Source organism: Hoplias malabaricus, chromosome 5 (assembly GCF_029633855.1).
Source record: "Hoplias malabaricus isolate fHopMal1 chromosome 5, fHopMal1.hap1, whole genome shotgun sequence".
Lineage (NCBI taxonomy): Eukaryota > Metazoa > Chordata > Actinopteri > Characiformes > Erythrinidae > Hoplias > Hoplias malabaricus.
The window spans coordinates 46,800,926-46,816,970 of NC_089804.1; the positions used below are offsets into that span (position 1 = coordinate 46,800,926).

The 16,045-nt window shown below is 37.5% G+C and overlaps 1 protein-coding gene across 2 annotated transcripts; it reads left to right on the top strand.

The window, feature by feature from the left end:
- The first annotated feature begins 2,234 nt into the window (after positions 1 to 2,234).
- Positions 2,235 to 11,485, top strand: slmapb (sarcolemma associated protein b). 2 transcript variants are annotated; one of them, XM_066672156.1, is made up of 10 exons: positions 2,235 to 2,253; positions 2,602 to 2,658; positions 4,893 to 5,018; positions 7,179 to 7,253; positions 7,358 to 7,663; positions 8,567 to 8,762; positions 9,118 to 9,289; positions 9,494 to 9,628; positions 9,988 to 10,075; positions 10,533 to 11,485. In XM_066672156.1, exons 2-9 carry the CDS (start codon positions 2,607 to 2,609, stop codon positions 10,069 to 10,071), a joined length of 1,146 nt encoding a protein of 381 aa, XP_066528253.1. In that variant the 5' UTR covers positions 2,235 to 2,253; positions 2,602 to 2,606; the 3' UTR covers positions 10,072 to 10,075; positions 10,533 to 11,485. The 2 variants fall into 2 exon arrangements, with proteins under 2 accessions (XP_066528253.1, XP_066528254.1); XM_066672157.1 differs by lacking the exon at positions 9,988 to 10,075 and having other exon boundaries at positions 2,236 to 2,253; positions 10,533 to 11,482.
- The last annotated feature ends 4,560 nt before the right edge of the window (positions 11,486 to 16,045 follow it).

Here is a 16,045-nt window from a genome sequence, read left to right on the forward strand (position 1 = left end):
ATGAACAACTTAAAATAATACAGTTATTTTGATCTGGTAATACAGTATTTGCAAAATACATGGAGAGATTCTGCTTTGCCAATATTACTGACAGGCACTGACAGTCCTGATGGCAGTTGGCTTAATTAATGTCTGACAACAAAAATGTTTTATCTGATTTACTACAGTGCATACTTGTCCTCTGCCTCTGCATACTTGTCCCCCAGTCCTTATTTTGCTTTCAGACATTTGGCAACCCTGTATGCTGGGAGAAGGTGTAGTAAGTTTCTGGACATCAAGTGTCATTTCACGACAAAAAAAAAAAACTGAATTGAATGCCTGTTACAATCTTTAATTAACCAAACTGAAAAGCCACTGATGTGGTAGTTGAAATAGCATTATGCTAGCAGAGGAAACCCGATTATTGATGAAGGTAAAGTAAGCCTGCTGAAAAAGTCAGTTATATTCATGCATTAAACAATTCAGTATTTAGGGCAGACTGAACTGATGTTTAAGTTCTTTCCTTTATGACGTTATGACTGTATCTTTTACAGATACCTGTATATGATGAGTAAATTGTTCACAACAAGTTTTGTTTTTCTGCCTGTAGATGGGTATTCAATTATTATTATTATTATTATTATTATTATTATTATTATTATTATTATTATTATTATTATTATTATTATTATTATTATTATTATTATTATTTTTGAGTGGCATGGTGGTGCAGCAGGTAACGACGCAGTTACACAGCTCCAGAGACCTGGAGGTTCTGGGTTCAAGTCCTGCTCCAGGTGACTGTGAGGAGTTTGGTGTGTTGTCCATGTGGGTTTATTATTTTTTTAAATAGACCAGCTCCTTGCTTTGCTTATACATAATCAAAAAAAAAAATGCTGCTATAAGGCAATTTCCCTAGATCCCCCTGGTTAAAGCTTAGCCCCCTTATTCATTCATCTCTAGTGGCGGTCCTGTTCTTAGCCAATGCAATTTGTAAAGATGTACTGCATTTAGATATTTAGCTTATGTACCATATATATGGTATTTTATTTAAATTATTTTAGTTGTTCTCAGCCTTTTATAATTATTACTTGCTTCATGTTGTTGATTAGCATCCTAGCTGTGCTGACAACGCAATAATTTCAGTAGTCAACATGCTGACTAACTTTGACAGTTTAATTCAACTGCTGGTCTTATAAAGACCTGTGGATGCTTGCATGAAACATCTTAACACTACATCTAATCAAATAAAAAACATATGAATTCGTAATATTTTCTCATTTGTATTTACAAATCACACAAAAAGTGAACAAAACATGTAACGAGATAAAAGGCTCACATCATAAATCCAATTAGTTTTTAAGCTATTCTAGTAAAATTCTTTTGGTGTCATTGATCCATATTCTCATTTATGATACTTGCTTCCATCTTCCATTTTACCAACATTCTTCATAATTCCATTCAGTCAGGTTTGTGATATTGCAAAATTATTTTTTTCTTAATCTATGGTAAATAACGTATGACAGACAAGGCATAATAGAATATATATATATATATATATCCAAAGAGGATGACTCTTAAGTAAAAACAACAAACTATATAATAATAATAATCTCCATCTTCTTCGGTGTAAGGAGCTTCGTGCAAATTTCAAATATGGGTTTAACAAAACGCTCCACAAGGGGCGCAATTCACTGCTTCACATCAACGAAACTGTGATGCCCTTGTTCAAGCACTGGACAAAATAGCAATACTGAGAAACATGGGCTGGAAACTTTAAATTCAACAGAAAAGTTTGTCTGTAATAACGACACCCAACCTTTATGACATAAGAGGGTCATACGACCACCGTGTAAGATGGAGTCCACTCGGAGATATTAGATTCGGTCAGAAAAACAAAGGGCCTAAGTGTATGGACACAGCTGCAACCTCCTCAGAGCTCTGGTACATGGGCATGTGGGCCAAGGGTCAGCGCCAAATTATCGGTCTCAGGGGGGGACTGCGGAGAAGCGCTTGAACTAATCTAAGACTTATTTCACCACACTGGCACAACAGTCATTTTTACATTGAATTCAGAGTTGTTTACATATTATCTCTCCATCTGTCTGTGAAACTTCAACTGTGATGCAGAACATAATACTTGTGTTAGCAGCCCACCCCTCCTAAGAAAATGGAATTGCCCACCATCTCCCTCAGAAAAGCAAAAGTGTGAATGATTTGAAAACCCGGACAGTGCTCCTGCTTCAGCTTCGGTCCAAGTAACCTAGGATTCAGGTAACCGTCACTTCTCTTTATCGTGTGCTGGGATTAATTCCTGTAGTTAAAAAAACAGGGGAAACATCTCTAGGTTTATTATTATATAATTGGTGTTATATAATGACACGCATCAGTGATAGACATTAGTGTCAAGTGTCAATAACCGTTGACTAAGCGACCCATTTTAGTTTGTGTCACTTTATATCGAACACAAACCGTTGGAGATAACCGTCTAATTCTAAAATAACATATCTTTTTATTTATTTCTGTTGTTTTCTCTTAATGCAACAATATATTTAACGTGTCTTTCCTTGTCTGACTTTATTAAAAAAGATATTTAATCTCTCATTTCCCTTTATACTTCAGAGAAAATGGAGGGTCAGCAGCTGAAGGATCCCCCGAATAAAGTGTCCTTGATAAAAGGTAAAAACAAAATCTTATGTTCGCATCCCAGAATACAGCATCATCATTGCTTTACGTATAAATCATCATCATCAACATTTCCGCTTAATTCATTTCAGGTTCGCGGTTTTATGTAGCGGTATACATGTCGAAGGCAAAATTGTATTACATTTATTAACTTGCTGCTTCAGTCAGTCTACCGATACTGGTTCAGAGAAGCTGCAAAAAAGCCCTTGTCTGTATAAGGAAGAAACTGTTCATGCTAAATGCCCTCCGATTGATATGAGCAAATGTGCCCAGAAGTCGTGTGTGTGTGTGTGTTTTAAAGGTGATGCAAAGTCAGCATGGAGAGTTATCTGGAGCAGTGAATCTGAGTTATCATATATGTTTAGCTTGACAGGATATTTGTATTGATGTCAGAAAATTGTATTAGCACGTCTTGGAAAATGTATTTTCGAGTTATGGACTTGCACAAGAAAATTTAAATGGTTCTGGACAACTGTACATTTTCTTTTTATTACTATTGTAATATGAATTTCCAAATCATATTTTTAGCACATTAACAATGCTCTTTAGCATTTAACCTTGTATGTCTCTTGGGTTCAGGCTCAATATTTTGCACTTTACGTTGGGTTGAGTTTGAAGAGTACTTGTGTTGGGTCCAACCCAAAATTTCATAGCAATTGCATTTTGACAAATAAACAATAATATGCTGCTTTGTATATAGCATGCTCGAGGATAATTCCTATATAATCACTTTTTCGATGCGCCAGTGAAGATGAACCAGTCTGCTGTTGAATCATTAAAACAAACTCTTTATTTTAACAAAAAAATAATAAACACAGCTGCAGATTTCAGGGACACAACCAACTTAGTTTATTTGTAATATTTTAGAAAATTTGTCAGCATTGGGAAGTGCCATAATGTATATCTCAGTAAGTCAGAGGTTTTTGGAGGGTTAAACTTGTCTATTTATCTAGTAATGATGTAATATCTTGTGTGGATATCATTGAAAATGTTTAGATTTCTTGAAACATCCAACCCAGATTTGCTCATGGACATGCAATTAACAAATTGTGGAGTGGCTTTGATGCACAGAGTTTTTGTCTTTTACGGATATGTCAACAAGATCACACTTCCTTTTGCTGCAAATTGAAGGCAGACATTTTAGATATAAAGCTATTTATAAACCTCTCTATAAATTTGCACATGTGTAATGTTATAAGATAGTGTTCTTCTGTGTTCTCAGTGCAAAGAGGTTGTGTGCCTGATTCAGAGTGGCACCGATAAGCATGAGACTTATACAACCCAGGAATTCATGAATCCTTAATGTCCTCACTCTGTCGCCCTCCCTGCAATGTCTGAAGGGCATATTTGGCATGGACAGTGTGTTAGGTTTGCCTGCTGAAGCTGACTCATGCAGGATATATGCAGTATTGTTTTTTTCTTAAACTCCTGCATCTGCATGCATTGTCATCTTCTCAAATCACCATTTATGGTGCACAGTTTGAGTGTGCCTTGAGTTTGGAAGATGAGGTCATAATTCTTTTTTTTTTTTTTTTATTGAGCACTCAATAGGATGGCATGGTTCACTGCAACCCAGTTTTAAGAAACTTACTATGTGCTTCTAACTTTACAAAACTTAAGACAAAATCCAGCATGTTAGAGGACCACATAGAAATGCAGCCATACGAAAGAGTTTTGTAAAGATTCATGTTGTTGCAGTTTCTAATATGTGTTAAATGCTGTTAAATGTTTGAATATATTTCCCTAAGTTATTTTCTTGGAGGCAATACTTCGAAACAAAAAATTCAATAGATTTGAGGGCCCTAGATTAAAAAATGAGCTAGAGACTTTGTTTTTAGGGTAAATCTATTCTGGGTCAAGATATTAATTTATGAAATAGACCCATTTACCCATCTCAGGGGAAATTATCTTGCACTTCTTTCTGTTCTAAATTTAACATATGACCGGTCTGAGTATGAACTCTGGTGGAGAGCAAAATGACCAGGTAATATATTGGGATACAAAGATGGTGATAGTCAGTGGAGACTTTGTACCTTGGAGGTATTTCACAAAGCAAGATACTTCTGTTAAGCTGAATAACCTAAGCACAATGTCAAGTCTGTGTAATAGGAAGAAATTTGTGATTTTTAAAATGGGCAGTTCTTACATAAGTATTTGGTTCATCCTTTAATAAACTTTATAACCATCCTTTTAATGAATTATTATTATATAATCTGTAATCTGCCCAGATGAATTAAGTCGGAGCTCCATGGAGGCGAGTGAGTCCGAAAATGTGATCCAACACCTGAACCAGGAGTTGAAGGAGGCACATGATCAGGCCACATTAGGAAAAGAGAAGTGTGTAGAGCTGCAAGGTAATGGACATACATGGGGTTCACTTTAGTCTGCAAGAAGGGCAGTTTTTCCAAGTTTGAAAGCCTACAGCTACGTTTGCCAGAATCAATGTATTGGCCAGATATTGGTAATATGTGCATATATAACTAGACAGAGCAGAAATATAAAAATATAATACAATAAAAACACAGTATAAACAAAACTTTTAAAATAAAATAAATGGTCAATGTATATTCCATTTTTTTTCCTTTTTAAGAATTGTTCTAGAAAATCTCTGGAATGGTAGGGACTTTTTAAGTAAAAAGCAGAATAAACAAGAATCTGAAGAATCTTTTATTTAACTGACACAAGTACAAAGAAAATATTTCCAGTGTTGTCATGGTCCCACTTGATGATACTTTGTAAATATAAATAAATATTTACATTGGTGGAATATTGTAATTATAATTAAAGTTAACATTATACCTCATTAATTCAGTTCCCTAAAGTGTTAGTGAAATGCTTTACACGCAGAAGCTGTTTTAGTTCAATTCTCTTCTTTCTCTGCTTACAACCAGACTTACATGGCTCTCTCACTTCTCTGCTCTTATTTTTACTGGTTTTGCAGAGTTCTCTAAGGCTACATTGACACTTAAAGTTTCTTCTGGTCAGAACCAGAAAGAATTGTCTTTTTGCACATCTCTGTCATTTTAGGAGCACAATCTGATCAGACAGAAGTCAGATGTATGACACATTATCTAGACACTGAACAGCAGAATAAAAATAAAATCAGATTTGATCACAAAATCAAATTTAGGCCACTTTTATGTGCTGTGTGAACATGGCCCAATTTATTTGCTCTTGTTTTGGCTTAGTTTTCTCATTTCCCAGCTCTGGTCATATCAGTTAACTATTTATACTCTTAAACCTGTTACCGAGAATTCTGCAGTAAGCAGGGAATATAGATGGTATACAAGGAGTACCACAAAGCCTCAGTCTTTGCAAACATACATAGGTCAGGGTTAATTCATCACTTTGTGTCAAATTTAAAGAAAGAATTGTCAAACAGTTCAAAACTAACATTACTCGATCACCTGGAATTTAAGTCTTTCACCATATGCTATGCATAATTTTGTCTAAAGATTCAGGAAATCCAGATAAAGCTCAGTCTGTGTAGACCTGGAAGCTGGAAGGCTGGAAACCACTGTTGAATATGTGAGATATCTGAGCCCTCAGATGGCATTGCATGAGAAACCACAGTAAGATGCTGCATTAAGAAATACAACCTAAAACACTATTTACAAAAGCCATCCATCAATTCTATGTATAAATGCTGCTGAGTATTATCCTTAGTTCTTAGTTCCACGTTTTATCCTTAGTTCACAAACAATTAAAACCTTTAATTAAAAGCATAGGTTATGTAACATGCCTCTGTCCTGGGTGTGTTTTGTTTGTTAGTTTTTGTTTGAGTTTGCAATAGAGAAAAAAAAAAGATCACATATCAATACAGTAATACCTTGACTTACGAGTTTAATTTGTTCTGTCTGTCAGACAGTTGCAAAACATTCAACTCTGTTCACAAGCCATGTCTGTAGGAAGGAGTCCATCTCTGGAGGTATATCCAGGGAGGACAATATTTCAAAAAATAGTTCCAAATCTTTTTCTGTGTTGAACCAGACACATTTCTTGAATCCTTGTTGTATGAGATAAAGGACAAGGGTATTACAATTTAAGAAATATTAACCTTCTTCCAAAGAGGGTGGGGACTGACACAATGTTGGCCTTTTAGCTTGAAAAAGGAAATCATGAAAAACAAGTCAATGGTATGGGGTTCTATTGGTCTGCCCAATTATAAAACTTGTTTGTTCAAACATAAATAAATAAAATAAAAAAAGTAGTCTTACAAAGAAAATAATCTTTTCTTTGTACTTTTTATATTTCAGTAAAATTAAAGGGTCAAGGTACAGATCACTGATTCCTGTTTTTATTGTTCTGTACAAAACAAGTGCGTTCCAGCAAAGTAAACTAAGAAAGTTGAGTGTGAGAACTTACAATGTTAGCTATCATCTCAAAAGTATCAGCTGTTAGAAACTTAACAGTAGTCTTTTTGTGAAATTGACCTACGTCAGTGTTTGAAATAATTTTTGTCAGTTGGATATGTCTATTTCATTATCATGTGTTCTTAATTATTTATATTACAGGACTTCTTGAGGAAGAGAAGAAGGCTAGCAAGCAGCAAGCGGAGGAGTCAGCAAAACAGTTGAAAAATCTTCAGTGTAAGCATGAAGAGATTTATAGATCTAGCTAGTTTTAGTGTGTGTGTAATGTAGAGGGTTTTTTTTTTTTTTTTATTTATTTTTTCTTCTGTGCTTTTGTAAAGCTCAGCTACAAAAGTTGCAGGATGATATGAACAAACTCAGGGATCAGAAAGATAGTACCATCTTCAGTGTGCAACAAGAATTACATGCAGCACAAGAAGAAGTACAGGTGCTGCGTCGCACCATGGAGAAGACAACAGCTGAGAGGGATCATGAGGTTAATGCCCTAAAGGGCAACCTAGCAACACTGACCAATGAGTTGGAGAAATGGCAGCTCACAGCAAATAAGTATGAGCAGGAGATTGACAGCCTGCAAGCAAGTCACCAGCAACAGAACCAGCAGAGAGACAAAGCTGCTAAACAGCAAGGTACCCCAACAGTCACAAACACCCAGAGGTTTAAATATATTGGGATTTGGATTGTTTAGTCACTGGCCACAACAGCTACCGGTCTTAGTTCATGAAGTAAAGTTTGTAATAAACAAAGTCTGTAATCTTTCTTTGAAAAGCCAGCTTGTACAGCAGACCATTTGGGCCCACACCTTTTAGAATCATTCACCTGGACACACAAAAATATGACATATACACACTTGAATAAATTGCATGTCAAAATATCACACCTTTTTTTAAAATCTCAAGGCAAACAATTCTAAAGGGTTTTGATATGCAAAATGCTATGCCATACACGTGACTAATGTTAGTGTTTACCCAAAGCATGGGGTTTTGAATATTGCCCTATTTACAGCAAATTTATACAAATAGACTGTGACTTTCTCATCTTTGAAAGCTTGCAAGTTGAAGGTTTGCATGTAGATGAGTTATTGTATCTATCAGAGCTTCTGATTCAGATGATGGCATTTCTTGTTAAATAGGATGCATGATAGATAAATGCATGTCATTGATTGGCTGTCTTGATTGTTTCTCCCACTTACACACGCATAAATCTGGTCTTGTGTGATTTCTACACCTATGAAATATTACTGGAGCTCACAGAAAAGAATACAACTTGAAATAAGAGGAAATCTGCAAATAAGCACAAGACAGAGATGACGTAGGGCAGAGAGCTCACTGTGCAATACTTGTAAGAATGTTTGTATTGTATGTGACACACTATGACTCATATTTCTGCAGCACTTATGTAATGGAGTAGTTTGTGTGGTTTGCGTTTTTGAGTGCTTTTGCTTGAGTCTATTCCCCTATGCTTATGATTGTGTGTTTTAGTGGAAATATGTGCTAACGTTTGTATTTTTGTGTTGTGTGCACACAATGCAGTGATTGAGCTGGAGAAGCTGCAGCGTGATTGCGAGGGCCTGCAGAGGGAGTGTGTGTCTCTCAGGTCAGAGAAAGACCAGCTGGCTGTGCAGCAGCAGAAGGAGAAAAGCAGCCTGCAGAGTGAATGCAGCACCCTGCACACTGAGAAAGACCAACTCCTGAGGAAACTGCAGCAGCTGGAGAAAGAGCTGGATAGGTCAACACACCACCCTATGCACTGTGCACTAAAATAAATGTTGTAATTTACCACATGAAACTTAATAGATTTAGACATTACTGTAATATTTAAATTGATGTGTCATCAAGTTGTATTATCTTTTGTAGTGAGCAAGGTTATTGTTTAATTGTTTTTAAATTATTTTATTGGTTGGCATATTTCACCAGTACAGGCCCTGTTGTGAAATTTTTTATGTAGTTACAATCTTTGATTCATAAAATGTAGACAAGAGTTGTAAAAAAGTGTATTAAAATCAATGGAATGGCTGTTGACCATATTAACATTTGGATGCAGTGATGGAATGCTTGTTTCTGATTGTGCTTGCCATCTCCAGCTGTAAGAAACAAAGTTCTGGCTTCAAAAGCACGGTGCAAACCCTGGAGAAGACTCAGGCTGACCTGCAAACACGGCTGAGTGCTCTGCAGGACGAGCATCAGAAAGAAACAAGCCAGCTAAACTGCCATCTGGAGCAGAGCAGCAGCAGAACCAAAGAACTGCAGAAGGAGGTGAAAGTTGTTCGAAAGAATACTGAATAAATATTCAGTGTCATAGTTGTGCTTCTGTTCTAGCTGAAATAACTTATATTCATGATAAGGAAAGATGGTTTGGTTAGTGTTTTTCAAGAATATAAGACACTTGTATTTTTTACTTCTCTTGTTTTCTTCATTTTGTTATCTTCCTCTCATCCCCTCCTCCTCTCCTTCTCTCAGTATGAGGAGACACAGGCTGAATTGTCAGGCCTGAGGGAGAGGTGTGAGCAGGCGGAGCAGGAGAAACACTCCCTCAGCCTGGAGCTGAAGCAGTGCCAAGCCACTGTAAAAACTCTGCAAGACAAAAGCAACCAAGTGAGTTTCACCTTTTTATTGCTGCTTATTATACCACACAGGTAGCTGACAATAGTGACAGTTCAAAAGGAGAAATCACAAATACACTGCACATTATCCTTGAAATCACTGTTTACATCTGACAACACTGGTCACGTTTTTAATTTTCTTTTTAATTTAGGTCCTTTGTTCTAGGTGCCGGGGCTAATTTTGCCCAAATTTTAGATGTAGTCCATGCTTTTCTGAAACGTTGTTGGTGTAAAGAGAATAACTAACTTTGCCCCAGTTAAAGCCATTCCGCACATCTTTGTCATATAGAGATGCCTTAAAATCAGTCTTCTTAGGGTGATTGTTTTTGTAATATCCCTTCCCTCCTTTAGCTGTCTTTATTGCCGCCCATCCTAGCCGTAGTCATCGGCCTTGTCCTGGCTTTGCTGTTTTGGTGCTTCGGCCCATTGTGGTAGAAAGGTACACAGTGCTTCCGTCCCCTCGCACATTTTTTCTCTGCTTCTGCCTCCGCCATCCTCGGCCTATGCAAAATTTAAAAAAAAAAAAAATTTAAAAAATCAGAAAACAAACCTGTCCTGCATTTGCCTAAGCCAAGAAATGTTGGCAGATCATTCTCAAAATGTTCCTTGTCCTCTTCTTCCAGGTCCACCTCATAGTCAACTGGCATCTGTCTGTTTTACCGCTTGTCATGTTAACAAATATCTAAAAACTGTCCTTCTTTGTAGGCTGCCCCGCCTAACTCATATCTTGTAACATCCCTGCTTTCCACGTGTTTTAAATCTTTTTGTCCTGCCGTTGCCATCCCCTTGTTCCTGACACTCCGTGTCACTTTGAGTGATTGTCTGTGTGTTAACATGCTCTGACAGGAGAGATGATGCTGACTGAAATGTCATCTGTGTCGTATTTGCCATTTCAGGAAAGATGGATCAGGTGGATGCCCATTGTGGTGGCAACGGTTGCTGTGACGGCTTATGTGCTAACAAAGACCTCAACTTGAGCACCAGGCATGATGACCCAGTAAACACACAGGCACATACAGATTCAGTGTAACACTGATGTTTGGCCCTCTTGGTTTCAGAAGTGCCCCAAGTGTCGTTTTTGTGTAACTCCTATTTGGAAAGCTAATGGCCATAGATAACATATGTAGGGTATGAAATCCATATCAGATCCCATGTTGCTGCAGCATTAATGTTAAAGTAGGAACTCTATTTTTGTAGAGTTTTGATTTATCAGTAAAACTGCAATTTTTTCCCGTGCCGATTAAAATATTCTAGTATATTGTTTGTTTTCCCAAACAAATAGTTACTGTAGTAATTTGGCTTTACCAAACTCTTACACATGCTCGAACACACAGATCATCCCTTTTGCCGTTGTCCATCATTCATTTCACTTCACGTCAAACACTACCATAGAATATCAGCTTATTTTATTAGTTAACCACAGTTAAAGCAATAATAGATATGAAGCATTTACCCACATATGAAGTCATACTCAATATGTAGATGTCTCTTCTTTGTCTCCTGCATTTTCATGTATTATTTGTCTTGATGCATTTTCTGATCTCAGTCTTTATCACCTTATATATTATATATATTATAAATGATGCACTGTATTTAATGTCTATGCACTGTAGTTAATGTCTATGCACTGCATATTATTGTTCTGTGGCTTAAATTATTGAACAATAACTACTACACTAAACATTTTAAATATAGCGCACTTACTCGTCTGAGACCCTTAACAAAGTCACTAATTTGTTTATTTGTACATAGATTTACTGAAAAACAAAATATAAAAAAATTAATTAAAAATGGAGAAAAAATATTCTGTTGGGTGAATCTGGGTTTATTTATCAGTGTGTTTTGTGTAAAACATGGTTCTTTTCTCGTTTAAGTAGATGTTCACTTATTCTATAGTGAAGATTCCTATCTTTTTTTAATATAATGATATAGATATGATTGAAATGATATTTGGTGCTTTGTGTATGAAATAAAGTCAAAACTAAAGCATTTCATCTATTAAAATATACTACTGTAGAGAGGATTGAAGAGCTGACATACCTGACACTAACATATTTTTAAATGGCTTTTCAGACAATGAACGTGATTAAAATCTTCCCCACCACGCTTCTATGTTTATTAAAAGTAACTGGTTTATACCAGTGATTTTTTTTTTCTTTTTTTCTTCCCTTGTGTGTGAGTCACTGAAAAGTTAAAAGATCCTGAAGATCTGGTGTAAGCACTCAGACCACTGAGGCCATTATCATGAAATTCATGAACTTGGACCTTGAGTCCGGTCCTGCAAAAAGGCCTGATGTAATAATACAGGCAGTTTATTCCAGAATAAATGAGGCCATTGGTGATAGGGTTAGAGCCAGAAATGATGTCAGCCATTGGCAGAGGGTGAATAGACCGCAGGTGGGTATCAGTTTCACTCCCTCTGGACCAGGATCTGATTGCTGACCTCTGTTCTTGCAGTAAATATATTCTCTGCACACTATGTTATTTCAGCCCATGACATAGGGGGCTGCATACTGATGAAATGTCAGGGTTTTAAGAGACGACCTCTTTTAATCAGAAACAGTATGATTATGGTCATTGGTTAGAATAGACCTCCAAACTTCATGTGGCCTTCAGATTAGCTCAAGAACAGTGCGTAGAGAGTTTCATGGAATGGGCTTCCCATCAGCTGCACCCAAACCTTACATCAGGAAGGGAAATGCAAAGCATCAGATGCAGTGGTGTAAAGCACGCTGCTACTGGACTCAAAAGCAGTGGAGACATGTTCTCTGGAGTGTCAAATCACACTTTTCTGCTTGCAATCTGATGGACGAGTCTGGGTTTAGAGGTTGCCAGGAGAATAGTACTTGTCTGACTGCACGGTGCCAAGTGTTAAGTTTGGATTAGCTGGGATTATTGTGTGAGGTTGTTATTAAGAAGTTGGGCTCGACTTCTTAGTTCCAGTTAAAGGAAATATTAATGCTTCAGAATAAAAAGGAATTTTGGACAATTTCATGCTCCTAACTTTGTAGGAACAATTTGGGCATGGTCTCTTTCAGTTCCAACATGACTGCACCAGATGACCTCATAATGTAACATTTGTACATTTAATATGATTTATAGAAATGTGCAATAGAGAGGTGTCACATGCTCGGAATTTATAGGTTTTTGCAATGTCTTCATATTTCCTTGCCCTGTGAAAACAATAATTTTAACAGACTATCATCAGCTATCCATTTCAGAAGTATTGTTTTAATAATAATAATTATAATACGTTACATTTATATAGTGCCTTAAACAAACCCAAGGTCACTTTACAATGTTCGGGGGTAAAAAACCTATAGTGTTAATAAATAAGCAATGCTAAACAATAATATTATGCTTACATTTTTGTAGCAAAACAGCACAAACACAACACAAAAAGTCACATAGCTCCAGGGACCTGGAGCTTGTGGGTTCAAATCCCACTCTTGGTGAATATCTGTGAGGTGTTTGGTGTGTTCTCCCCGTGTCCGCATGGGTTTCCTCTGGGTGCTCCAGTTTCCTCCCACAGTCCAAAAACACACGCTGGTAGGTGGATTGGCGACTCAAAAGTGTGTGTCTGTCACTCTGTGAAGGATTGGCACCCCCTTCAGGGTGTGTTCCTGCCTTGCATGCAATGATTCCGGGAAGGCTCCGGAGCCACCTCGACCCTGAACTGAATAAGCTGTTAAAGAAAATGAATGAATGAATAATCACATAACTAGAGTGCTACTTGAATAACACAAGGTAAGCAATATGGTATGTACAAACCTGAACCAGATGAATAGCAATCTGTTCTACCCAGTGGCATTGGGTCCAGCCAATCATGAGAGAGCATGCAACATGGAGTAAAAAGTCAAAGTAGATGCAACTGTTAACATATAACTATACTATAAACGTTTCACTGGGACAAACTTTGGAAACATTTTAAATGGGGGAAAAATGATGCAATCTGGAAACCTGTCAGACCCAAATGCTATTTGCTTCATCAACCATTTATACGTCTTTTTCTCACAATCTACCACCAATCCACACTCAGTGTTGATTTGTCTGGGGTTTAATTACCACCTAACCACAAAGCCTTTGTTATAAGGGATCTAGGCTTCTGACTCTTTCATTAGAGGATATTCTGTAGATGTGTATTTTTTTTTTATAAATAATTAACACCTGAATAAAATCTAACTGCTGTGCCTACTGCAAAGGAGACTGCAGTCTAATACCGCTGACTACTATAAGTCATACTTAAGTACACCACAACTCTTACCTGTACTAAAAGCAGTAACCAATGTCTGTGCATTGTCTCAGGCTCTAGACATTACTATATTACGGGGTGAGGGGCACTGTTGTTTTCCCCAGTGTCTCAGAACTGACCTGTTTCTCTCAGGGCCGCGGCGAAAAAACCCTGTAGGCGGGACTATGACTCCATTGGCTACCGCAGTAAATGATAGACAGCTAACTCTGGCTGCTGATGGCTAAATAAAAGTGATGACCAATGAGAAGCGCATATTCTGTTTCGGAGCCGTGGGGTATCTGCCTCTTCCTCCGGCTGAGGGAGAGCATCTGTCTGAAACAAATCACCCGTTTTAACAATCCAATCTCAAAATTTCGAAACATATCAGTCCAATGAGCAACACGGTTTTAATCCAAATACGGGATGATTTTAACGTATTTTATTTGACAACCCTAGTCTGCAGCGAAATTAGGGAAGTTCCGTTGGATTTTTAACGTCTTTAAATTTAAGGCACCTTCAAAATTGTCCCACAGTGGTCCCCCTCCTAACTGTCTGTGATACGAAGCTGAATTCAGCGGTTTTGGGGGCTTTTTGTTCGACCTTCCACATTAAGTACTGCGCAAATGCTTCTCCATTTAAGTTGGCCACACGTCCTAAAACAACAGTGCCACCTAGCGGCGGCTTGTTCGCCTGCTGCTCACATTTGTGGATCAGGCTGCATTTGTATTTGGATCGGGTGGAACGGGACAGGGAAGTCTCAAAATCCAAAAACTCACGAGAGGAAATGAACAAATACACGTCACGGATTGACTTGATTCACAAATGCAGATTCAACAATTGAATTTTTGTAAAGAAACTTCGACTTTACAAATATAGTCAATGTAAATTTAAACAAATGTATTTATTTTCGCATACAATTGTGATTATATCTATAAAAACCAAAAACATGTATTTATGAATGTAACTGTATTTGTACAAATTGCAGACCGTGAGACACAGATTGGGATGTGTTCGTTTGTGAACATATTTGTGACTTGTGTTTAATTTGTGGATTAACATTTACGCATTTGTAAAGTATTTTGAGACTAATCTCTCTCCATATCATATAGCCTTACATAATCTGCCCTTCAATAAATTTAATTAAAAATTTCACCACCAGATGGCAATGCAGGAGAGATAAATTGCACTACATTTCTTGGTCAGATTTTGGACGCTTTAATAAAAAACACCACTTATCCACGTTCCTTACACACACACACACACACACACACACAGAGAGAGAGAGAGAGAGAGAGAGAGAGAACTATCCCTGGATTAAGAACATCTAACTTATCAATTTTATCAGCTCCAATGACCTTAAAGGAACAGTGACACTGACATGATGGTAAGATGTCAGTTTGTGTTACTGATGGATAAGCTACTGTCTCTGACCTTACATTTACAAGGTTGACAAATGAAGGTATGTCTAACTGGACAGTGAATGGACACTGTGTTTAAAAACCCTAACCCAGCAGCACTGTTGTATCTGTTCCATTTATACAAAGGCAACACACACTAACACAATACCATTAGGTATTAGCATTAGCTGATATAATCAACGATAACTGTAGATACAAGATAGTTGTTAATCCAGTGATCATTCAGTGTGTAGATACATAATGATCGGTCTATAAATACCTTTGTAATCAGTGACGGAATTCATAGTTTGAGAAGAGGTGTTGCAGTGAATGTTTCCTTCACTGTGTGGGAAATACGTTGCAAAGCAGATGTTCATTCATTCATTATCTGTAACCGCTTATCAGTGGCGATTGCTCTAAGACTGCAAGGGAAGCTCAGCTTCCCCTAAAATGTCAAAAAATAAGTGATCAAATATATACTGTTGTGTGTACATGTCATTGAATAAATATGCACTACAGCGCGATTAACTTTTGTTCGGAATCAGCTTCTTATCACTGGTAAAGACGCGGCTTTCCTCTCAATCATTCGCGCAGATTCACAGTGATTTAAACAGTGCGGACGCTGAGCGTCCACAGAGTTCAATGGAGAAGCAGCGAAGTGCAGGGAAACGAGACGAGTCATTGGATAAAGGCTGGGCTTTGTCCCGCCCATCGGACGCTCAGCGTCTCTGGGGGTCTACGGGGCAGGGGGTTGGCCTCGGCTGGCCTGGACGCTCAGCTT

Bases quoted from the DNA above. Each gene is read 5' to 3' on its own strand.
- slmapb (XM_066672156.1), top strand. From the start codon at position 2,607: ATGGAGGGTCAGCAGCTGAAGGATCCCCCGAATAAAGTGTCCTTGATA. The intron at 2,659-4,892 runs GTAAAAACAAAA...TAATCTGCCCAG, and splicing joins TAAAGTGTCCTTGATAAAAG to ATGAATTAAGTCGGAGCTCC. The intron at 5,019-7,178 runs GTAATGGACATA...TTTATATTACAG, and splicing joins GAAGTGTGTAGAGCTGCAAG to GACTTCTTGAGGAAGAGAAG.